A 26,555-nucleotide genomic window follows, 5' to 3' on the forward strand; every position below is an offset into this window, starting at 1 on the left:
CATGAGCCGGCACCAGCTTGTGAAATTGCCTCCTAAAGCAGGCGGCAGGTTGTCACAGGGCCGCTGCAGAGTATGTTCAACCACCACACGAAGGCCTACGACGAGAAAAATGAGCACACACCAGTGCCTTGAATGCCAAGTCGCTCTATGTGTAACTCCGTGCTTTGCCGAGTACCACTCTCTGAGTAAATACTGAAAGTGACAGTGATATATAGTGATGCGACAGTGACGTGCTTTGCCAATAATTGTATAATGGATAATGTAGTAATAAGGGATATTTTGCCTAGAAAATAAAGGAAATATTGGCCAGTATAATAAGTGATATTGTAATAAGAGAATCTGCGGCACTTGTGGAATTCTGCGGCACTTATGTAATTCTGTGATGCGCCAGTGACGGAATATAGTAATAAGTGCATTGTAAATATAATGTACATTACCCATATTATATGTAAAATAATATTAGAAGTTAGAAAGAATGAAAAGATCGCATGAAACGTCAGTGAGCGGGTGCCGCCGCAGTGAAGTGAGGCGCAGCCGCAGTGAAGAGCGGGTGCAGCCGCAGGGAAGTGCCTTTTACCAACCTCAGTGAACACAGAGTGGGTGTTTATCGTATGTACAGTGTTCATATATGTTTATATTACTATTATGAGAGAGTGGTTGGCATTTGGTACTGGTGTGTGGGGCGTAAAATAGTTATTTCACACCCCTCACTTCTAACGGCTCTCCCCGTCCTGTGAAAGTCAACGAAGTCATGAAACCTACATCAATGGAAAGCTGAAGGTTTGTACTTTCTAATGGTACCTTATTTTTTTCTCTAGCTTTATTCTGTGCAGAGTTATTAAGGTTTAAAGGTTTGTTTACATTTGGCTGAAACCCCCCGCGGGAGAGGACAGTCAGACCAAAACAATACCCGCGGTTAAGGGGTTAAAGAAATAATATCAGTAGTCATGGAGGAAAACAACGAAGCTCAAGATGAGATTGAAGAGGTGTTTAGGTTAGGAAAGTGCGATGTAGGAGGGGCAAGGCCAGTGAAGATAAAGTCCCAGGCAACAGTAAACAAACTTATCAATAGAACATAGAAATTATCAGACAAGGAAGGGTTAAAAATTGTTTGGATAAGAGATGCAAATGGGGATGAAAGAGCTAAAATAGAGGAATTAGTAAAGGAAACAAAGATAAAAAACGAAGAGAACAGAGGAAGAGAAGACTGTTTTATTGGAGAGTCATGGATCACAAATTCAGGAAGTGGTACCGACAGAGAGAAGGAGAAAAGAGGGTATAAAAAAACAAAAAGTAATTTGAAGGTGGCATATACTAATGTTGATGGTTTAATATCGGCAAGGTTAGAAATCAACGATTTTTTGAGGGTACATGAACCTGATGTTATGTGCTTTGTAGAGACCAAATTAAGAGAAGATACTGATGTTCATATGGGAGATGGTAAATACAAACTGTGGAGAAGAGACAGAAAAGAAAAAACAGGAGTGATGATAGCCGTGAAGAACAACATAAATGTAGATACCGTGGAAATGGGAGAAGGCAGGGCTGAAGTGATAAATATGAACCTAGAAACTGGAGAGAATAGCAAGAGAGATATGGTGGTAGTGTATGTTCCCCCTAAGACAAGAGCATGGAGTGATGATGAATACCAGGAAATGTTGTCAGACATGGCTAGTTATTTACAGAAAATGATTGAGAAAATCAACAGTAAAATTTTAATGGGTGACTTCAGTTGTAAAGAGGTGAACTGGGAGGAATGGGACTCAGGAGGCAGTGAAGATTCATGGGGCACTATATTATTAAACATAACAATGAACAATGTGATGACGCAGTGGGTCAAAGAAGAGACACTGTTCTGAGGTGAGGACACACCAGCAAGACTGGATTTACTGTTTACCAAAGAACCCGATGTAACAGAATCTTTGTAATATCTGTGTCCTATTGGAAAAAGTGATCATGTGGTTATTGAATTCCAGATGATAACGGAACGTGGAGCCAAGAGACGAGCTTTATAGGCAGGGAAGATACAACTTTGGGAAAGCAAACTTTACAGGATTGAGAAAATTTTTTGAAAATGCAGATTGGAGAAAATTCAGAGAAACAAGAGAGATGCAGAGGAAGTGGGATATTTTTCAAGCCCTCTGTAATTCGGGAGTGGAAAAATTTGTGCCAAGAGTAAGTGGGAAAGAAAACAGGAAAAAGGGAGTGGTTTAATAGAAAGTGTATGATAGCCAAAAAAAAAGAGAGACACATCGTGAAACAATTGGAGAAAGAGAGGTAACGACAGAACAAAGGAAGAATATAAAAGAACTAGAATGAATACACAAGAGTACTTAGAGAGGAAGAACGGAATTTTTAAAAAGGTATAATAGACAAATGTAAGGATGAACCCAAACTGTTTTATAGATTTGTCAGTGGTAAACTGAAACAAAAGGAAGGGATCACCAAATTGAAAGTAGAAGGAGAGATCCATAAAGATGCGGCAATGCAAGCAGAAATAATGAACAAATGTTTCCAATCAGTTTTCACTAACGAAAAGGAGTTTGTGGAAGGGGAGGGAGTGACTCGAAATGTAGTGATAAAAGTGAAAATACAGGAAGTGTATAAATTACTGGAAACTCAAGATGTAAGGAAAGCCCCAGGACCAGATGGAATCTCTAATTGGGTACTGAAGGAATGCAGAAAACAACTGGTGTGTAAGATTCACAGTTTAATTGTGTGTTCACTGGAAGAGGGGAAAGTGCGTTAAGAATAGAAGAGGGCAAATGTTGTACCAATTTATAAGGGAGGAAACAGGGAAGAACCTCTAAATTATAGACCAGTGTCCATAACCAGCATGGTCACAAAATTGTGCGAAAGAATTCTGAAAGATAGATGGATAAAATATCTGGAAGAGATGAATATTTTGGCTGATAGTCAGTTTGGATTCAGAAGTGGAAGGTCATGTGTTTCTAACTTGTCGACCTTTTACTCAAGAGTGACTGACATGCTACAGGAGAGAGATGGTTGGGTGGACGGTGTGTACCGGGTATTTAGATTTAGAGAAGGCCTTCGACATGGTACCCCATAAGAGACTAATGTGGAAACTAGAGCGTATAGGAGGACTGAAGGGGAACCTCCTGGAATGGATGAGAGACTTTTTGAGAGACAGACAGATGAAGACAGTAATAAAGGATAGGATGTCTGGATGGAGGGAAGTAAAAAGTGGAGTCCCACAGGGCTCGGTGTTGGCGCCAGTAATGTTCCTGATTTACGTAAATGATATGGTAGATGGAGTGAACAGTTATGCAAGTCTGTTTGCTGATGAAGCAAAGATCTTGGGGAAGGTAGAGGTTGAGGAGGATTGTAAAACACTGCAGGAGGATCTGGATAGGATACACGATTGGAGTCAGATGTGGGAAACTAAATTCAGTGCTAAAAAATGTAAAATATTGGAAATGGGTAAAAGTACCAAGAGGCCATCACTGAATTATTTGATGGGTAATGAACCAGTCTCAAAAGCGAGAGAATAGATAGATTTGGGAGTGCTGGTCCAGGACAGTTTGTCACTTGAAAATTATATTAACAAGACAGTTAGAGAGGTGTATAAACTCTTGACTAACATAAGAGTAGCTGTGCATTATATGGATGAGGAGATGATGAAAAAATTGATAGTGGCCATGATCCGTCCCAGGTTAGAATATGCAGCAGTAGTGTGGTCCGCACACAGAAAGAAAGATATAAACATGATTAGAATACAAAGAACAGCAACCAAAATGGTCCCCAGTCTGGCAGGTCTGTCGTACAGAGAGTGGCTGGAAAAGCTGGATTTGCATTCCTTAGAGGAAAGGAGAAAGAGAGGCGACATGATTGCAGTGTTCAGGACCATGATGGGAGTAGATAAAATTGACAAAGAAGATCTGTTTGTATGGGATAAGAGAGTAACAATAGGACACGAAATGAAACTGAAGAAGCCAAGCTGCTTGAAGGATATCAAGAAGTTTAGTTTTCCTTATAGCTTTATAGACCCGTGGAATAGCCTGGACAAAGAGATCGTCCAGTCAAAAAACTTAAATGAGTTTAAAGCTAAATTTGACTTATTGAGAAACAGAGACGGGACCCCACAAGCGTAGCTCATTTCCTGTATATCACAATTAGGTAAACACACACACACACACACACTCACACAGCAAGTTAGATAACGTTTGCACATGCCGTGCTGAACAAGAAAGGCAAGTTACAGAATTAAAACTGAGTAATGAATCTGCCTCAAATGAAATAAAGCAGCTCAAGCGGGAAAATAAGAGGTTGGAAGAAGAAAGGGACAGGATGAAAAGTAAACTGGGTGAGCATGAATCAAAATTAAGGATGATGCTAGATGAACATAGTAAGAAAATCAAGGAGCAACACAAGGAATGGAAGAAAATTCAAGAGGATGGAAATACAAATTTGAAAGAGATTATTTCTCCTTCAGATGAGGAGTATGAGTATGGGAAGATTTGCCCAGTCCAGTGTTCTGTATTGGTGGAGGAAGTTTGGCAGAAGCTCTGTGTTTTCCAGGGTGCAAATTCGGAACTGGTAGAGATTCTCCACCTGCCCCAGTGCCTGCATGGTGATAGCTCTGACACCAAGGGAGTATCTCTGGTGCTTAGATTCAAATTTAGGGAATGGTACCCTGAAAAGGTACTGCGGGGACATGTATTTTTCTCTGCCAGGGGGTATATCTTTCCCATTTTGCAATGTTATATCTGCCATATGTTTGGTCATGGTACAGTGTCTTGCAGAAACAAGGTCAGGTGCTCCAACTGTAGTGGCTTTCATACATGTGAGATGGAGAGGGGCGATGTACTAATGATGCCAAATGTTACTTGTGTGGGGTGTGCAGTGGGTAACTTCCTGATCTTGCTTGGTGTACTGGAAGGCATTGCAACTTTATGACCAGTACCGTCAAGGGACCCTGGCATTTCAGGAATTCAGTACTAACAACAAATTAGGGGACTTAAACCTCTGCATCGGGACTTTGCTACACACAGTGTTCCTGTATCTTCCTTTAGGCAACCTGCTTTCAGGGTGGATCTAAAGGTCTCCTATGCATCAGAGGCCATGGCCAGTAGATTCTCCATTCTGGATGACCACTTAAATGTAGCTGGGGATGAGAATGATGTTGGTGGCAAACAGTCTCAGCCTGTGGTGGTGGGGACATCAGTCTATCCCTTCTCTTCATCAGAGGTGCTCCGTGATCTGTGTGTGTAGGCTTCCCGGTGCAGTGGTAATTTAAGTCCATCAACCAGTCCTCTGCAGAGTTATTGGTTTGAGATGGACTTTGTGCTGCGTGTATGGCCTCTCTTCCTCCCCAGAATGAAACATCAATGTCTTGACAACCCCATCCTCATCAGGTGTGCCTGCCATCCAATCCTTTTAGAATTTTGGTTCCCACATCATCTTTAGGACCTGGTGATATCCCTTACTCTGTCCTGAAGATTGCCACCTTATTGCTGGAACTCCAGTTTCAGGGGTGTGGATTGAAGGATATGTGCATATTTTAATTGCCTCATTTGGTTTCTGTACTATCATCACAATAATGGCTCCTGACAGTTCTTCCACAATTTTATTTTGGAATGTAAGATCAGTAATCTGGAAGACTCCAGGTTTAAAAATGACAGTTTATGAAACATACCCCACAATAGTTGGCATATATGAAACCTAGCTTAGACCTCTTGATTTTGATCTTTGGGGCTGTGTGTCATTTCAGGAGGACAGGGCTGGCAGGGGTGGGGGACTTGCACTTTTTGTGAAGCAGTCCATTGCTTGTAGGGATTGTACCATTCATCCTCGAGCTGAGGGTTTCCTAAAGGTTTTGGCTGTAGAAGTTGGGCTTTATTCAGGTTGAGCAACTGTTATGATATGCTATAATCCATGTAAAAACATCAGCCCTGCAGAATTCCATCACTATTTTGATCAGTTACCCTCTCCTTGTGTTATATTGGGGGTCATCAGTGCACGATATTGTTATTGGGACCCGACAATTTCCCCTGAGGCTCAGATCCCTTCAGGTGCCTGTTTTTTCCAAATACTTCAGGCATGCTGCAATCTCAGTTCCTTGACTCCACCAGGGCTTCCCACCAGCGTCCACGAGGTCTGTTCAGAAAGTATCCGACCATTTGCTAAAAAAAAATAAATAGCAGACCTTTTGAGCAAGGATACTAATTCCCCCTCAAAGTAGGCCTCCTCTGACTTGATACATGTAGCCCAGTGTTCTTTCCACTGCCTTAAACATTTTTAAAAGTTGTGTTTTGGTATCACCTGGAGTTGCTTCATCACATTTGTCATGATCTCTTCTCTCGTCTCAAACTGGGAACCCTTCAGCGGAGTTTTGAGCATGGGGAATAACCAAAGTCACACGGAGCCATGTCTGGTGAGTAGGGAATTTGCCGGACCTGCAGGATGTTGTGCTTGGCCAAAAATTCCTGAATTAGTTAAGAATACTGAGTAGGGCATTGTCATGGTGCAGCTTCCAACTTGCTACTTTCCAAAGGTCTGGCCTCTTCTGTCGAACTGGATCGCAAAGATGATGGATAACGTTGAGGTAGTAATGTTTGTTGACAGTCTGACCTTCTGGTGCGTATTCGTGATGCACAGCGCCACGTTAGTCGAAAAATACCGTGAACATGCATTTCACCTTGCTGCAGACCTGTTGTACTTATGGTCGAGGCGACCCTGCATGCTTCCACAGGGATGACTGTGCTTTGGTTTCTGGGTCATACCCATACACCCAAGTCTTATTTTCAGTGATAACAGTTCTCAGAAAGTCTGGATCATGATTTACACACTCCAACATGTCTTGAGGAATGTTCATCCGCAGACCCTGCTTTTCACTTGAAAGGAGCTTTGGAATGAACCTGGCAGCAGCTCTTTGCATGACAAAATCAACCATTAAAATTTTATGTGTTGGTCCAATGCTGATTCCAGTTTCATTAGCAGTTTCATTGACAGTCAACCAACGATTTCCCATGACCAAATCACAGACTCTCTTCACATTTTCAGCACTCCTGCTTGTGGATTGCCTCCCAGGATGAGGATTGTTCTCGGCTGACATTCAGCCATTTTTGAAGCAATGGGGTAAAGAAGCCTAGTACTCCGCTAGATGGCTCCATAGTTTGGACGAACACATTCCCTGTGCTGTTTAGAAAGCATATTTTTCTTTGTTAAATTCCTACACTGTTGTGTGAAGCTGTGAATCATAGTAATGTTATATATCGTAATATAAATAATACAAATAGAACACGTATATATAACGTAGCGTGAATTGTTTATATTTTTCATAAACAGAAATTAAAATATCATTGATGGCATGTGATGGCACCCTGCCCTTTCAGTGGCCCAATATTATTTAATTTCTGCTACATTTAGTGCAAGTTTGGTTCTTAGTTCATGGTTTCTTCAGACTGTAAATTATGCCTAGTGGGTATTTTGACTCATTCAGTCTCTGTGTGGGCAGAAATTTAATGTTAAGTAAATACCGCGACTCAACATTTTGCTCACCTCCTTCACACATGGTCACCACAAGACAGTCCCATGTTGCCCCTCAGACCCTCCAAAGCAATTACAGTACCATACTTCATCTAACCTAACCAGATCACAAATAGTCTAAATTGTATTATTTTAAGCATTAGTCCTTGTGCGTTTGTTTTCAAAACGAATCTCTCATGAAAACAGTTAATCACGGGACTGTCTTGTGGTGCGCATGAGTGAAAGGGGTGAGCAAAATGTTTAGTCCCTGTATTTACTCAACATTAAATTTCTGCCCATATAGAGACTGAATGAGTCAGGATACCCACTAGGCGTAATTTACAGTCTGAACAAACTATGTATTAAGAACCAAAGTTGCACTAAATGTAGCAGAAATCAAATAATATAGGGCCACTGCAAGGGCGGGTTGCCATCACATGCCATCAATAATATTTTAATTTCCGTTTATGATATATAATCATCATTCACGCTACGTTATGAATATGTATTCTGTTTGTATTATTTATATTACGGTATATGACATTACCATGATTCACAGTTTCACACAACAGTGTAGATATTTAACAAAGAAAAATATGCTTTTTAAACAGCGCAGAGAATGTGTTTGTCCAAATCGTGGAGCCATCTAGTGGAATACTAGCTTTGAAAGCACCCCATTGTACCACTTCTTTATTTGTGTTACCCTATGGCTTCACTTCCAAAAACTTGCTGGATCTTTCTGATGGTTTCAACTTGAGTAACACCTAGTTTTTGTCAAAATTTGATGCAGTAACTTTTTTGTTCATTGTGATGAGCGCAGGAATGAGACAAGCATAAGGTGCATGACCATGAACACAGGCTGACTGACAGCCACTGAGCCAGTTGTGGTGACTGGCATTAATCATGCATGTGCACGAAGGTCCTGCACTACACTGCACAAACCCCCCCCCCCCTTCTCCCTCAACTCGGTGAGAAAAAAAATGAGGTTGGATACTTTCTGAACAGACCTCGTATTTCCAGTTCCTTATTCAGCGGCACTTCATTGGTGACAGGGCTGTATGTGGGAACTGGCCATTTGCCTATCTTGGTGCAACTTGTGATCTTTGAAGTGCAGGGAAATGAAGGTTCTTTTCCTAGATGGTGATTTCGGGAGGATAGGTGGTCAACCTTCCAAGCTGGGCTCATAGACTTCCAGGATCTGAGTGGATGTACTCCGGATGAAGCTGCTGTGACACTCTCCAGCACCATTATGAGGGTCGATCAGTCGGTCTTCAGGACGATGAAGCCTTCTCGGGGCAGGGTATCAGTACCATGGCGGTCAGATGAATGCAAGCAGTCTATCATGGCCCATTGCTGAGATTGAGAGAAGTGGCATGAGAGCCCTTGTGATGCTGTCAGGAATTAATTTCAGGAATTAGATGCCTTATGTACCAAGGCTGTGTTGTCAGCATGCAGGAATACCTAACCTACGTTTTGTTCTTCCCTCAAGTTTTCTGGTTCTTGTACCCATACTTAGGACTCTGTTAGGAAGATGAAGGGTCAGCCTGTTCCTCTCTTCTCCCCATTATCCATGAATGGTACCATACAGTGATTAGTGATCCACAGAACAAGCAGACCAGCTTGCCACATATTTTGAATCCAACCTCAGCACCCTTACCCCATTTCAGTTTTCACAGTGATTAGGGGCATCGATTGCCCAGAATATTCACTTATGGGCTTTTCCTGGGTTGGGTGAACCATTGACACAGCTGGAACTCTCCTGCATCCTGTCTGTACTGCCCTCAGGTAATGACCCTTGGGCCAGATGATAATGCTCATTAGTTCTTCTCCCATCTACCTTCCCAAGCCAGAGGGACCGTGCTACAACTGTACAGTGATTGCTGGGCTTCAGGCTTATATCCCACCATTAGGAAGCGGGCTCTATTGTTGCCTTTTCCAAAGCCTGGAAAGGACCTGTCATTACCATCCTCTTGCCATCGCCTCTGTCGTTTATCATGTGTTGGGAAGGTCTTTGAGAAGATGGTGTACAAGAGACCTGTGTGGTGGCTTGAACAAGGTGGTCTATTGGAGCAGCTAAGTGGCTTTCAGCCAGGGAGAGGGACTGCTTTTACAGATCCAAGATGCCTTCAGGAACAACAGTTTTTTTTTTTTTTTGGTTGCATTTATTGACATCAAAGATGCCTTTGACTCTGCATGTCATATGGCCATTCAGTACAAATAGGGCAAGCTAGGGGTGATTGGTCATGTCCTACTGTGGGTGATGAGCTTCTTGTCGAATCACACCTTGAAGTTTCAGTTGGGATTTTTCCATTGTCACTAGTGGCTGCCTGATATGGTGTGCCTCAAGGATCTGTGTTTAACCCCCTACTTTTCAAGTTGTTGTTGTCTGATCTCCCTTGGCCCCCATACACGAACATGCTAGTATAGGCCGGTGGCTTGACCCATGTGTGCTCTGCTGACTCCCTACATATGGCACAGATTCACCTCCAGACAGCAGTTGATGGCCTAGCCTAGGCCATGGACCTGGGCCTCACCTTAGTGCACAGAAGAACGCCCTTATGTGTTTCGCTCATAGTTCTCAACTTCCAGGCATCCCTACAATTACAGTGGGGACGAAGCAGCTTCCATTTTTGACTCACCGTATTTTTCTGGAACTGCATTTTCATAGCCCTGTCCTTACCTGGTCGAGACACTTGGATTACCCTTGAACATCTTGTCTCAAGAGGTTGAATTTAATGAAATGCATAGCAGATACACGGTGGGCTGCTGACAGCGATGCATTGGTTAGGTTTTATATGGCCTTTATAAGTGACAAGATCAAATATGGCAGTTCAGTTTATGGATTGGTATCAGAGATGGTATTGAAGAAGCTAGATGTCATTTGTAAAGATGCCTTACAGATAGCCCTGGGTGCATTTGGTTTGTCCCCAATGATGTCCATGCTGGCAGAGTCAGGACTTCTGCCTTTGGCATGGAGTCATGAGATACTGAATTGTAAATGGCACAGGAGGATTTCCCACAGTCATTTCCAGCATCCTCTGGCCTGCCTCCATACTGGGTCTGGTGTTCTCCCAGAAGCCACGGTGTGGCTTTTATATTGCTAGCTGCCATTTTTGGTACATAGCCTTTGTACATACAGATCCATGGGGTAGCAGCCACCTCAGCCCATGACTACAGCAGTTTTGTCGCCAGTTGTTCTGTGGCTGGATATATTCAGCTCTCCTTGTCCATTCATGGATGGTAATTTTAGGAAATCCAGAGATGCTCCCTTGGCCCAGCCCTCCTTTTTGGACATGGATAATACTTTGTATCAGGGATATTTTAAGATCTACGTGGATGGGTCATGGAACTGGAGGTCCCTCGACGTCAGCTGCTGTATATTATGAAGCTCTCTCCTTGTGTCAGACGTGGAAGCTCATTGACCAGCATTTCATTCTCACAGCAGAACCATCTACGTGGATGGGTCATGCAACTCGAGTTCCCTCAGCGTCAGCTGCTGTACATTATGAAGATCTCTCCTTGTGTCAGACATGGAGGCTCGTTGACCAGCACTGCATTCTCATGGCAGAACTATTTGCCATATACCAGGCACTGCTGGTTATCAGAAGACATTTTCCTTCCCAGTGTGTGGTACGTATGTTGCTTTGCAGGCTTCCATACATTTACTGTGATCAGACCATCCGGCCTCATACAGATATTTGGTATTTCGGATACAGGAACTGTTGCTCCATTTCTACTCATCATGATGGACTGTAATTTTGCAGTAGACACCCTCACACTCAGGCATGTGGGGCAATGATATTGTCGACAAGGCAGCTTCTTTGGCATATTCATTTGGGGAGCTGGTGATATTGGAACCAGATACTTCATCCTTGTTGGATTTGATTAAATGTACTTGCAGGGAGTAATGGAACAGGGAACTTGGCATGTATCTTCAGGGTACAACACTAGGGCCATATCATCTGGATTATTCCCCTCACCTGTGGGCTTGACACAAGCTAAGGCACATTGATGAGCCACTGACTTGCCAACACATTGGACACACCACTCTTGCCTCTCATATTATGGAGACTGAATTTGGTGGACAGTCCCTGCATCTGGCTGGTGTGGAGAAGAGGAAACCATTGCCCATGTTATACTTGTCTGTCCCTGCAATTATATGGCGAGATGTATCTTGAGGGATAAACTAGTTGTATGGGGAGTGACACAGATCACCGTAGAAACTCTCCTTGATGGTTTGGACGTGGATACACCTGTGTGGGCATGGGTCATCAAGCTCCTCTGCAATTTTCTTCAGTCTGCAGACCTTATACTCAGGATCTGAGCCATTGTCTGATAACCTGCTACTGCAGTGGTAGGGTAGAAATGGTCACTCTCTGAATGATGCGCCCTTCAAATCAACAAAATGAGACAAGACAAGTTTTTCCTAAATCTTCTGAGCAAACATTAAAGTGCATCTTATTTTTCACAGTTTGTCTTTAGTTTCAGTATTTTTTTTTTTTTATTGTATATTCAACCAATGATAGGCAGTTTATAGGATAACCATCTGTTTATGTGGCTGTTTTTAATAGAGCCAGGGCTAATTCCAGTCTGACCTCATGACATTCTTCTTTGAAGGTGCATGGTGACTTTTCATTGTATTTTTTAGGGACAGAAATGTAACTAACATGCTGTGAAGTATGGTATCTAGTTTTTTATTGTTGGGAGAGTGTTGTCCTAATTTTCCAGTTTTTAATAAGATTTGATGTAACGAAACTTTGGCACCTGGTGGTTTAGTGGGTAGTTACTGCACTGAAACCAGATTCAACTGGTCTATCTATCTATTGCCAGACGCCTCAATCCCGTTTGGGGTGGCCACAAACAAATCGCCTCCAAGTCACCCTATCCCCCACCATTTCACTGCCCTGCTCCCAACTCACACCCCCGTCTCTCATATACCTCTCCACCCCATCCCTCCATCTCATCCTTGGCCTCCCCCTCCCTCTTCCCCCCTCCGCCTCACTCACATACACTCTCTTCGTCAGTCTTTCACCCTCCATCCTCTCCACATGGCCAAACCACCTCAGTGTGTTCCTCATAATGCTTCCTATCACATCCACATCACAACACTCCTTTATATCCTCATTCGTCAGCCTGTCTCTCCATGCGACTCCACAGGCTCCTCTTAAATAACTCATTTCCACTGCTCTCACTCTTGACTTGTGTCCTTCCAACAATGTCCAAGCTTCACATCCATACGTTAGAGCTGGTATCACAATACTGTCATTTAGTAACTTTTTCACTTCCATGCTCACTTCCCTGTTTCTTATCACTGGTTTCTAAGAACCAGCAACCTTTCTTCCCTGCTGTACCCTTTCAAGCACTTCACCCTCCAAACCTCCATCCTTACTCATCACACTACCCAATTACTTAAACGTACTCACATTTTCCAATTCCTCACCATCCAACCTCGCTGTACATTCACTGACTTCACCTCTCTCAGAGACCATCACTTTACTCTTCCCTACATTCACCTTTAGATTCCGTTTCTTACACAAGCTCCCAAACTCATCCACCAAGCCTTGCAGCTCCCCTTCGTCTTCACCCAACAACACAGTATCATCTGCAAACAACAGTACAGGGAGTTTCCAAACACTATCCTCTCTCACCAGGGCCACTCCAACATCCACTACCCTGCCTTGTACCTCTTTTATTACTCCATCCATGTACAGATTGAACAACCATGGAGACATGACACATCCCTGTTTCAATCCAACTTTCAAAGAGAAAAATTCACTTAGTTCACCATCTGCACGCACTGCAGCCTTCGCACCATCGTACATACTCTTCACAGCATCCTAAAGCCTCCCTGTTCTTCTCCAACTAATTTCTCTGTTCTTTCTCTAACTGTCAATAAGTATCCTACCATACACTTTTCCTATTATACTAAGAAGACAAATGCCCCTATGATTACCACACACTTCTTTTTCCCCTTTTCCTTTGTACAAGGGAATAATTATACCTGACTTCCAATCCTCTGGGACTCTACCTTCCTCCCAGGCCAATCTGCACATCATCCACATCCATTCTACTACTATCTCTCCCCCATGCTTCAGCATTTCACCACACACTCCATCAATTCCTGGGGCTTTCCCCGATTTAACTTTCTTCGTTGCTTCCACAACTTCTGTCCTACTGATTTCTTCCTGTCTTCTCACCTCCCTCCTTCTCCCAGCCTTTCCTCAGCCACGTATACTCGCATTACTTCCATCCTCTATGTTCAACAATTCCTTAAAGTGTTCTCTCCATCTGCTCACTTTTTCTCCCTTCTCCACTAGTAATCTACCATTTTTATCTTTCACTCCCCTGCTAACTTCACTTCCACCCTGTCTTACTCTTTTCACCTCTTTCCAGAACATTTTCTTACAGTCCCTCCACTTTACACTCAAATTCCTTCCAAATTCCTCATCCACTCTCTTCTTACTCTCTCTTACTAATCTTTTCACCTCTCTCTTTCTTTCTACATATAACTCTCTCTTCCGCCTCTCAACTTCTTCCACACCCTTATTTCTCATCCATTCATTGTATGCTTTCTTCTTTTGTGCCATGGCCTGTCTCACCTCTTCAGTCCACCACACTGTTCCTTGCACCCCCTTCCGTCTTCTCTTCCTTCCACACACCACATCACATGCTGCACATATTTCTTCTGTAAATATCCTACACACACTTTCCACGTCTCCCATCTGCTCCAATTCATATTTGCCCAATTGTTCCTCCACTTCTCTCTTATACTCTGCCTTTTTCTCATCCTCTTGTAACCTTTCCACTCTCCTTGCAACTACTCCTTCCTCTCGTCTTGCCCTTCTTCTATTCCTCCATCTTACTTGAATCCTAATTCTGGCCACCACCAAGTAGTGGTCAGAAAGTCCACTCCCCCAACCTCTATAAGCTCTTGCATCCATTACACATCTTCGCATCCTTTCATCCACACACACATAATCAATCATTGCCTTCCTTTCATTCAGTTCACCACCCACCCTTCTCATTACTCGCCATGTATACCTGTGGATCATTTTATGCCTGAAGAGGGTATTGGCTATCACCAACCCCCTCCCAGCACAAATGTCCACTAATGCACTCCCATTCTCATCTATCTCAGCAGGCACACCCCACTCACCAACTATTCCATCCACCTTCACATTCCCAACTTTACCATTCATATCACCGATCAAAAACACTCTCTCATTCCTTCCAAACTTTTCCATGCACACTTCTACATTTGTCCAGAACTCATCTCTCACTCTCTAGCACGATCTTGCGTTGGCGCATACACACAAACAATTGCCCACATTTGTATTCCAACTTTCAACTTTACCCACACAATCCTTGACCCAACTGATCCATACTGTCTTATGCTCTTCTTCCATCTATTACTCACAACTATACATACTCCTTCCTTTGCCCTCTCATTCTCACCTACTCCTGCACATATACCCCATCCATACTCCCATTCTCTCACACTTTCTCCTCTCCATTTTGTTTCAGTTATTCCACATACATCCACTTTCGCACCCTCAAGCACCTGGACAATCTCTCTCTCTTTCACCTCATCATTCGCTCCTCTTTCATTCCATGTACCCATTACCTAGTCCTTTGTCCGGTCCTGGGTTGTCATCGTTTGGTCAGTCCTTGTCCGAGGCTTCTTGTTTGTTTTTTAGTTAGTTGTTTTCCGGGGAGGGGCACTAACCCTCCGCCAACCCTTTTAGTCGCCGTTTACGACAAGCAGGGATACTGGGGGAGCATTCTTGAAAAAAAACCCTACCCCCAGGGGGTTTATATCCAAGGGGTAGTAGTAGTAGTAGTGAAGGTTTATATCCAAGGGGTAGTAGTAGTAGTGAAGGTTTATATCCAAGGGGTAGTAGTAGTAGTAGTTGTTCCTTAGGCAGTCTGGCCGAACAGCCCCGAGTCCCTTAGGATGGCCATGGCCGAGATCGGGCTTTCCCACAGAGCTCTCAAAGAGTGTATGTTGTGTTGTTGGCGTAGGTGATTGTGTGCACTGCAGTCTTCCATAATGTGCATAATAGTATGGGGTGCTGTGTTGCATCCTGGACAGGCATCAGCAATGGAGTCATCCAGCCTCTTCTGGTAGCTTAAGAGGGCTTGATGGTGCCTACATCTCAGCCTGGCCAGGTGGACCCTGTCCTCACGAGGAAGATAGGATTCAGAAGGGTGGATGTCAGGAGGCCGTGCATGCAGCTGTGTGTTGTCTTTAAGTGACTGAATGGAGCGGCGAGTGATCTGAGTGTGGATATGCTTCTGGAAGCTGGTCTGAGGTGGGGGAGGGGGGAGAGATGACAGTTTTTTGTGTATGGTATCGTATGCTGGGTATTGTTTTGATGTTCCTTGGTGTGGGTGGATGTGCTGCCATGTACTGTAGTGGATGTTGTGTGTTTGTGGAGGCTGCAGCAGGAAACTGGGTGCCTCTCATGTCTAGGTGATCCTTGACTTAGAGGACTTTGGTTTCTTGATGTAGGTGGTCTGTGGGTGTAGTAGCTGTGCAGCCTGTGATTATTTTTAGGGCCTTGTTCTGTATGGTCTGTAGAGTATTGTAGTGTGTTTTGGTGAAGTTAGAAGCCCAGGCAGGACTCGCATAATTCATCACTGAATGTATGTATTGTTTGTATACTGTGGTGGTGGTTTATTTGTTGTGTCCGAATGTGTATGGGCAAGTGACCTCAAAGCATTGAGTCTTAGTGTTATTTTATTTTTAATGTTTGTGATATGTTGTTTAAATGACATTGATATATTGTATGTTACACCAAGGATTTTGTGTGTGTGTGTGTGTGTGTGTGTGGTAGGGGGGTGTTGTTTATGGTGAGGTGTGGGATGTGACTATGTTCTGTTGTCCAGTTTGTGAGAAAAGTCACTGTACATTTGGCGGGGGCTATTTTGAGCCTGTTTGTGGTGAACCATTCGTGTAGTGTGTTGCGGTAAAGTTGAATGATGTGTGCAGCTGTGTTTGCGTTTTGGTGCATACAAGTAAATGTTATATCATCTGCATAGGAAGCTACTGTATGTGTATCTGTGGTGTGTAGGGTGTGGGTACATCGTGCATGTATAGGTTAAAGAGTGTATGTATGGGACAAAACAGATCCTTGGGGGACGCCGTTTGTGAAGTTTCTGATGTTAGAAGACTGACTGGCAAATGTTACGTGTGCACATCTGCCTGCTAAGTAGTTTGCCAGCCATCTTTTTGTGTTATTGTGCATGTTTGTGTTGAGTATTTTGTTTGTGAGGTTGTGGCGGAGGATGGCATCAAAAGCTTTGCTAATGTCTAGGGCGACTAGGAGTGTTCTGTGTGGTGGCCTAGCTGAATTCATGCCATCAAAAAGGTTCTGTGTAAGGTCTGTAAGAAGGGTGTTTGTGGAGTGTAGTGGCCTAAAGCCATGTTGTGACTGGGCTAGAGGAATGTGAGGTGTGACTAGTTGTAGTACCAGTCGTTCAGTGACTTTAGAGGGGGTGCAGAGAAGTGTGATGGGGCGATGTGAGGAGGGTAACGTGGGGTCTTTGTTGGGTTTAGGGATAGTGATGATATTGCCATGCTTCCAGATGTTGGGTATTATGTTGTGTGAGTAGCTGTAGTTTGATATGTTGGTGAGTGCTTGTATGCCTTGTGGTCCTAGATGTTTAAGGTGAATGTTGCTGGTCCACAGGCAGATCAGTGCTTGAGGTTGTTAATGATGTGCTTCGTCTGGTTGTAAGTGAAAGGTGTGTAGTCTGGGTCTGTAGGGAACTGTCTCTTATGTCGGATGATACGTCAGTCTTCAGGTTGGGGGTTTAGATGGCTGGCTTGTGAAAAGTGATTGATGAGAGTGTTTGCTTGTTGTTTGTTTGAGGGTATGGTGTCTGTTGTTGTGATGGCAGTGTGTGATTATATGGTGTTGCTGTTGGAAAGTGTGATGCTGTTTAGTGTTTTGTAGAGTTTACTGATGTTTGTTTTGTGGTCAAGTGTTTGGAGGTAATTTTTCCAGTTTAGTGTTTGCTGTTCTGATATTTTATTGTTTATTTGAGTGTTGAGTTCTTGTATTTGTTGTATGGTGTCTTGTGTATGGGGTGTTGGGGAGTGTCGCAGTGTGTCCCGTTGTCTGATGAGGCCTTGAATTTCTGGTGTGAAGTTGGGGTTGTGTTTCTTTCTGTTGCCTCTAGGGATGTGTCTTTTGTCTGCATTTTGTATGATTGTATTGAAAGTGTTCACAGCGGTGTTGATGTTTGTGATGGGTGTACTGTTTAGTGTTTTGAAATGTTGTTCTGTTTCAGTTACAAAGGCCTCCCAGTTGGCTTTCTTATAATTAGTGTATGTGTGTTAGTGGCCAGCTGGTGTGATTCTGGTTTTGGTTGTGATGATTGGGAGGTGATCAGAACCTAGGGTTTTGACCTCCATGATGTAGTGGGAGCGAGGTTTGGGGAGCAGAAGGTGATGTCTGGAGATGATGGGAGGAAGAGGGCTTTGTGTGGGATATGGGTATGTTGGTCTAGACTGTTTAGTATGAAGAGATGATCTGTCTGAGATTGTAGTACCAGCCCTCTGTCTGTGTCAGGGTTGTTGACATGCCAGGCCGACGACTTGGCATTGAAATCACCACCCAGGATGATGTTGCGTATGTTAGTGATGTGGTGTATCTGTGGAGAGTAATTGTGTGGTACTGTGGAGAATGATTAGGGGGGAATGTATGTGTTAGCGATTATTACGTGTGATTTGTTACCAGTGCGTATTTTAATTGATTGTATTTCTGTTGTGGTGTCATATGCGGGAAGAAGTGACTTTGTGTGTGCACTGGTATCTGCAAAGTTGATGGATTTGTGTACCAGGGTGATGAGTCCACCGCCACCGCCTTTGGCCCGGACTTGTCGAATGGTGGTGAAGTTATGAAATGTTGGTGTTTTCTGTGCTCTGTGTAGTTTTGTTTCTTGTAAGATGGCAGTGTGTATGTTCTGTTGTTTGATGAATTGTGTGAGTTCATGTATTTTGGTGTTTATGCCATCTATGTTTAACTGAAGGGTGTTTATGTTGTGTGTGCGATGTTTGTTGGCTGCTGCAGCACGGGGTGGTGGTGGTGTGGGTGGAGGGGAATGGGTAGGAGGAGGTTGTGATGGAGGTAAGGGTTGAGGTGGATTAGGATGGGTTGGAATGGGAGGAGTTGGGGGACTGGATGGTGTGGGAAGGGTCGGTGGGTTTGGCTGTGGAGGTGTGAAGGAAGTAGGAGTAGGATTGGAAGGGGGGTTGATGGATGGGGGGAAGAAGCATAAGCAGCAGGTCCAGGTGTTTGTGTAATGTTTTCTGGATGCAAGTGTTGTGCAGGTGTAATGGGTCCAGTTCTTGCAGGAATTGCACTGAACTGAACCCTTTGTCTGTCGGCTCGACGTGATAGGTTTTGAGCATGTTTAACATATGTATTTGTTGGTGGGTCCTGGATTGCTCTCAATGTCCCCGGCTAGAAGAAGTCGTCGAGAAATGACAGCCGGGGAGTCATTTTTTGGTGTAGAAAAAACGGTGTTGTTGTGTGTGATATGTTGGGAGATGTGGTACTTGCCCGGGCGACTGAAGCCACTCCCAGGTACTCGAGCCCCGTGAGGGGGGGTTGATTGCTCATGTACTGCCACTCAGGGATGAGTGAGGCTGGTCACTCTCATCTTAAATGTCGGGACCAACTGCTTAGCCCTGGGCTCCTACGCTCCTCATGGGGCAATGTAGGATTGGATGATGAATGAATGAAATGAATAAATGATTAGTCTGGCCTGTTTCAGAGAAAGTACCACAGATGGTCTGATATTGAAGTTGAAGTGATGCCTAGGCATCAATATGGAATCCGTGAGAAGTAAACAAACCCAGGAGGTGGGACAACAGCTTAGAAAGAAAAATGTGTGTCTAGAAGTGTGTAATGATTTAGAGGGATTTGAAGGCTTTTGAGAAGAGAACATTGAAAATGTGTTCAGGATGCTATTTATGAAAATCCGATTACTGGAGAGTTAGCTTAAAGAAGTTACTGCTAAGAAGGAAATGGAAATTGAGAAAGGTGATACCTGCTTGTTAATGGAACTAATAGAAAAAAAAAATCCAAATGAAGTAATATGGAAATATGAAAAGAGAAAATGATGAGTTGAAGAACAAGTTGAGAAACAGCAAGGAAAAGGCAAATATTAAATATTATGGTTGCAACAATGCAGGAGGAAAAACAAGACTGGGACTGGGGTAAGGTGGATGGTGATGAGGGTTAGGATGACTTAAGTTTCTTCACAAACTCATCCCCTCTCCTCCCATAAGATGTAGTGGTAGGTGGTGGTGACCATCATGCACTCACTTGATGTAGTGCTGCCTACTTCTTCCTTCACCTTTATCATTCTTTTTCTGTGTCTGCCCTCCTCACTTCCTATTTCTCCCATCTTTCCTGTCACTATTTATTACTCTTCATTCCTTTTCAGCTGGCTTTACATTGAATGACAGCCCTAATGGTTTCCTGTAAGCCTAGAAACCATTTATAACACTGGGTGGTAACCATATAGCAAACCCATACATATTTCGTATGTGTCAGCAAGTGGGTTGGCAGAGGGTTAATGCCCCTTCCTGTAAAACAACTAACCCAAAGACATGCAGCCACTCCATACAGGACTATGGCATCTGGCTATAGATAGATAGTTTCACTTTGGGGAGACTACACATTATATGTGTCATGCTCCGCCATCATCAGGACATCCTTGAGGTGGATGATGATTTCAGACACCTGACTCTGCTGCTTATGATTGGGCCTCTTAACATGCTATAGCTTGGCTGCTGCTGGCACCTGCTGTGTGGCCTTGGGTGTGAGGCGCTCCTCCTCAACCACATTGATTAGGCCATCAATTGTCATTTCAAGAGTAGCATTGATAATGTGAAGGATTTAGTCAGGAGTGATGGCAGCAACACTCTTCCCTGTCATTTACTGGGCTACTCCTGCTGCCTGGCACAGTGCATCTATGATTGGTGTTGCTGACAGCAGGGTAAACATGAGGTAGCTGCTTCTGCCACCTATGCTGAATAGCCGTCATGCTAATGTTGTCCCAGGCAGTGGTGATTTTTTTTTTTTTGATTGCATCCTGAATATTAAATGACTCCCCGAATTATTTTATTGTATTTGCTTGTGGGTTTGCTGCCGGAGGTGTAGGAACCTCTTCAATGAGGCCGTCAGTCGTCAGTTTGGGAGCAGCACAGGTAATGTGATGAACGTAATCATGAGCAGAGTTGCAATGCAGTGAAGTAAATTTACATGAGTACACAATAGTCACCCAGATAAGTGATGACCATTCTTCAACCTCTTCACTGCTTTCTTCTGGCAATTTCACATTCTTAGGCACCGCATTCCTTCTTGGTGCACAGCCATAACCTGTCATATTTGCATCTGCTCTGCATTTATTCATTTCCAGGCATCAAAATATTCTTACCATCTAACCTTATTTCAATCATCTGTTAGAATTCTTCCACTCATATCCTCAGCATTTCATGTCTTTTCCATACTCCTATATTTTTGGAGCTGTCCTCCAAATAATTTATTTATCAGTTTTCTCTTCTGATTTAATCCATTACATTATTACTGTTTTCCATCTTCCCTCAACATTTTTGCACCTATTTCTAAAATGATTTATGGTTTCATAATGCAGTAGTTTGCTTTTCCACTTTGACCTCTTGCATAATCATCCCCCCCCCCCCCCCCCGTACTCCCTCCCACATTTTTGCACGTGTTTTCGAAGTAATTTCTTGTGTTCGTAGTATTCTGCATTCATATTTCTTCCACAAAGTTTTCAAATTCATTTCCTCCCAGTTGATTGAGCCTAACTGTTCACTAGCTTATACTCATTCAGTATTGCCTCTGCTCTCTGATTCTCCACTTTCAGTCTTTCATTTTGAGTACTTCTCCTGCCCCTTGTCATCCAAGCCATTTTTGTTATACATTATGTACCCATCTAATGATTGGGATGTGTTTTCTTTTTTAAGGTAATAATTACTCTTTGTCATTGGTAAAGGCTAATTGCCGGTTCTTTGTGAATGCAGGAATTATCTTGACATGGTGAAGGTGGTGATCTTCTTCACATCGTATTGGGTAACGCTAGCAGTCATGTTCTTAGGAGGAACCAACCGGATCACACTCTTTGCCATGGGTTATGTCATGGGTGCTTTCATCTTCCTCTGGCAAGGCAATGAGTTCTACCTCAAGCCTCTCTCAAAGATACTTCAGCTGTGAGTTTATTTATTAATTATCATTTGTAATGTATGGGTATATATGAAGAGTTAGAGTACAGCAAGTCCTTGTTATATCATGCCTTATTATTATGTTCTTTTTTTTATGTTTATTCCCCAGTAAATTACAGATATAATTCCGCTTAAAGTTTCATTGGTACAGTAGCTATCAAGCTGGTGTGCCAGTTTCCAACAGCTCCAAATGCATGGCAAATATTTTGTTTCCGAACACGTCCCTTACACATAACAAGGACCATCTGAATTTAACAAAAGCTCATTTTCATGGTGATGGAGTTTTTCTGATATATGCCAGGTAGCATCACTAATTATTTCTGTAATTTTCATTGACATGATGATGCTGATTTTTTAGAATAAGGTAGTAATAAGACTGATTCATGGTGACCTGTGGATATTGTGGTTGGAGGAAAACACAGGAAGGAGCTTCCCAGTAAGTTCTGTATTTTTCAGATATTTCAGCTCTGTGTAGTCCAAAATGTTAGGGAAATAAAGAACTTAATCCATTCACTGCTGACATATTGTTCATTTTATTCTTGCAGTATCCAGACAATTGTGTGCAGATTAAGAGAGCTCCTTAGTAGTGAATCAGAGACAGACACCAAGAAGGGCACAACTGCATTCCTAGTCTCTGTAATTTAGACCTTTTAACCTGTTTCAGGATACTTACCGTCCTGGAATACAAGTCCACTGCATCATCAAAGTTACCATAGTTAACTTCCCTGGGTGTTATCCTAGGTATTCATTTTCCCTACCAACCTACAAAAAGTGAAGGAATACCTGAATTTAGTCGCACCAGGATTCAAACTCTTTGCAATAATGGGATGACAGTTTTGTAGCCAGCATCATTAGCCCCTCAGGTACCATGGCAGTAAGGGGTTAGTTAAAGTTATATATAACCCCACCAGGTTTCTCCTATGTGGAATATGACCATCTGGAGGTAGCAGGCATAAAATTTTAAGTAGTCACCTGGAGATAGCAAGAATAGTGTACAAAATGAATCACCATATTAATAGGGTAAAGCTCTTACCTCTGTTTCCATCCCACCCACTTTATAAGATATTGTAATAAATATTCTGTAGGACAGTGTGTATTGAAGTTGCCTGTCTTTCTCCAGCTGGAACTACCTTCTGGGGTACAATGTAGCAGTGATAGTGATAAAGGCATTCTTGCAAATGGTGGGGTGTGTGTACCTGCGCAGCTTGGCCAACACCTGCTGGCTGGTGCAGTTGTTGGGTATTGCATGTGTCAAGAAGTTTGGTGATGAAAGCGATGAGGAGATTGTTGCAGGTAAGGAAAATTTTATGTAATAATGGTGGGGAAGATAGCAGGTGTGTCTGGATTGACTGCTGAAATGTTGAAGGCCTCAGGAGATATAGGAGTGAGGTTAGTCACTGACCTGAAAAATATAATTATATATGAGTATGTTGTCCCAGATGATTGGCTGAAGAATATAATTGTAAATGTGTACAAGGGGAAGGGTGATGCCCTGGAAAGAGGAAATTATAGAGGCATAAAGCTTTTAGATTAGATTATGAAGATAATGGAGAGAGTTCTAGAAGGTATGATTAGAGAAAGAGTGAATATTGATGAGATACAGTTTGGGTTTATGCCAGGCAGGGGGACCACTGATGCCATATTCATTGTTCAACAGCTTCAGGAAAAATATATAGGAAAGGAAAGGGAACTGTACTTTGTTTTTGTTGATTTGGAGAAGGTCTTTGACAGAATCTGTGGAGAGGTGGTGAAGTGGGCAGTCAGAAAACTTGGGATCGAGATCGAGGAATGGCTGGTTAGGGTGGTTATGGCTAAATATGTGGGCGCTCACACCCAGGTAGGAGTGAATGGAGATTTGAGCTATGAGTTTTCCGTGGATGTGGCGTGCATCATGGGTAAATTTTGAGTCCCCTGTTGTTTATCATGGTAGTTGAAGCCCTCTCAAGTGACTTCAGAAATGGACTTCTATGGGAGATGTTGTGTGCTGATGATTTGGTGTTGATTGCAGAGAATGAAAGGGAAGTGGAGGAAAGGTTTAGGAAGTGGAGAGATGGTGTGGGGCACAAGAGCTTAAGAGTAAAGGCAGATAAAACAAAAGTGATGATATCTGGGGTTGGTGGCGGTACTGTCAGAGAAGAGAGAGTGGCCACATGTAATTTGCCACAAGGGTGTGGGAAGTAACTCCACCTTGCACAGTGTGATAAATGGGTGCAAAAGAGATGTAGTGGTATTAAAGGTAGACTGCCAGATAATGCTGATTTTATGTGTGTTGTGTGTCGGGGAGAGCAGATTGTCAGGCGTGAATGGATTGAACTTGCTGGTGAGTCGCTTGAGTGTGTGGAAGAGTTTTGTTATTTGGGAGACATGTTATGTCCAGCAAGTGGGGCTGGAGCTACCTCTGTGGCTAGAGTGAGGAGTGGTTGGAAGAAGTTCAAGGAGCTGTTGCCTCCCCTGATGTTGAGAGGACTCTCCTTGCATGCGAAGGGATTTTTGTATGCAGCATGTGTTAGGAGTGTAATGCCATAAAAGAGTGAGACCTGGGCAGAAAAGGAAGAGAATATTCACAGGCTCAGATGTACAGAAATGACAGTGAGTAGTAGATGTGCAGTGTGTCCCTGAGTGCAAGGCATGGGGGGGCTGGGTTTACAATGGAAGAGCTGAGAGGTAGGATGGGACTGGAATGTATTGGTGTTGCGATGAGGAGAGGTAGATTGAGGTGGTTTAAGCATGTGGAGAGGATGATAATTGGGTACACAAAGTGAGAAGCGTCAATATTAGAGGTGGGATTGTGAGGGGTAGACCAAAAAGGACCTGGGATGAGGTCATTAAGTGTGGTCTCAGAGTTAAGGGACTAAACAGGGAGGTTGCCATAGATCAAGCAGCATGGAGACCCGCCATTAGGTGACCAATGCCGATGCATGCAAGCATGTTGAAGCCTTCAAAAAGAAAAATGGATGGTGGTAACTGATCCTATTAACACACTGTGAGGGGAATGTATGCTTTGTAGTCTAGTGAGTAATGGCAAATTGGATGTGACCAAATGATTTAAGTCCAGGGAGTGGAGAGGTTTATTCCTCCTGTATGGCCTCATGCTACTCAGAGGCCAGTGTCTGGTCATTCTTCATTCTTACCTTTAGTGTCTGGACTGAGCCGCCATTAGGTGACCAAGGCCGATGCATGCAAGCATGTTGAAGCCTTCAAAAAGAAAAATGGATGTTGGTAACTGATGCTATTAACACAGTGTGAGGGGAATGAATGCTTTGTAGTCTAGTGAGTAAAGGCAAATTGGATGTGACCAAGTGATTTAAGTCCAGGGAGTGGAGAGGTTTATTCCTCCTGTATGGCCTCATGCCACTCAGAGGCCAGTGTCTAGTCATTCTTTATTCTTGCCTTAGTGTCTGGACTGAGTAACGTAGTTCCAAGGCCCTCTCTTCCTGATAGGGCAGTAAAATATCCAAGCCCGTCGTCTTCTAGTGGGACAGTAAAATAACCAAGCTCTTCTGCTCTTGATGTGGCAGTAAAATATTGGATGATGGGTGGATAAATGGAAGGATTATATGCTGGACATTTAAACCAGTGTATTTTAAAAATGTATGAAGAGCAGTAAAAATAACCATGTCGATTTTGAGGCATAGAGGACTGAGTCTGGGCTACCATAGTCCAGAATGTATTCATGCTAGATATACCGTACCTATTGTTGTAGCCCTTTGCTATGTGAACCTGGTGGATTGCAGACTGATACTGCCCTTTTCCCACAGTCCACAAACTTTCAGTGGATAGGGAAGGAGTAGAGGGATGTTGCAATTTCAGACAGTTGAGCTGCCTGGTTATAACATTGCCACTGCATGAAGGCATCCCTCTTCAGCACTAGTAGACTTACCCATGCCCCTGCAGCATTTTTCATTATAGGAGAATTCCTGTTCATGTCTTGTAAACAAACCATTAAAATAGCAGTAAATTACTGCACGGATGTATTAGTAGTACATGATGAGAAATGCTAGATGTAGCACTATACACTAAATAAACAGTATGTGTTAATAAAAAACTGATTCAGCAACTAACTAGTTTATAAACACCAGTGGAATTGCATCAAAGCACATTTTTGTATAGCTAAACACATCATTAGTGGCCGCTTGAAAGCTCAGTACTGATGTGCATGTTGCTCTGTGTAAGCTGTGTACCATTGTTAAGCAGAAGAAACAACAGCCGGGTTCAAAATATATAGTGCCTTAGCAAGACATCTTCAGTGAAAGAAATCACTTGCTCAAGTTGGAGAACTTCTAGCTAATGTATGGCCATGAGCAAAAGTTTGCAGAGTCATCTCCCACCATTGTGTCTTCCCTTCCATATTTCTCATGCCTCCCCAAATGACAGAGAATGTCCTTCTCTCTAGTACCTGCTTTTTGTGTGCTTTACATTGATATAAAAATAAAGTAATTCATGTAACGTCTTCCACAGCCATCAGAGAAGTGTCAGTGAACTTTTTCTTCATTTTGAACCTTAGCAGAAGTGTACCAACTTCCCTCCTCCTGTACAATCGCCCAAAGAAATGATGACCCAATTCCCAGTACCTTTTGCTCAGAATGTGGTATCTGGCAACTGCCACGGCCAAGTTATATTTCCTACTGTATATTGCACACTGGAAAGAGCAGTATTTAGGTAAACAACTCCAAAAAGCAATATATAAGGGTTTTTATCTTGTATATCTCGCATTATGGAAAAGGAACCACAATATACTAAAGTTGAGGCCTAGCCGTACAAAAGAATGTGAATTGCACGGCCTGTCGCTCACCGGTTTCAGTGTTAG

General features: G+C 43.1%; 1 protein-coding gene across 1 annotated transcript in view; it reads left to right on the forward strand.

The window, feature by feature from the left end:
• Piezo (piezo type mechanosensitive ion channel component) overlaps positions 1 to 26,555 on the forward strand; it is a 1,050,432-nt gene that overhangs the window by 418,864 nt on the left and 605,013 nt on the right. Inside the window, exons 24-25 of the mRNA XM_080275143.1 lie at positions 21,551 to 21,736; positions 22,869 to 23,041. Coding sequence (XP_080131269.1) covers positions 21,551 to 21,736; positions 22,869 to 23,041 — 359 coding nt within the window. The remainder of the gene's footprint in view (positions 1 to 21,550; positions 21,737 to 22,868; positions 23,042 to 26,555) is intronic.

The sequence above is a fragment of the Coenobita brevimanus genome, chromosome 60, assembly GCF_032717465.1.
Source record: "Coenobita brevimanus isolate Jiangsu-jjx chromosome 60, ASM3271746v2, whole genome shotgun sequence".
In the NCBI taxonomy this organism is placed as follows: Eukaryota; Metazoa; Arthropoda; class Malacostraca; order Decapoda; family Coenobitidae; genus Coenobita; species Coenobita brevimanus.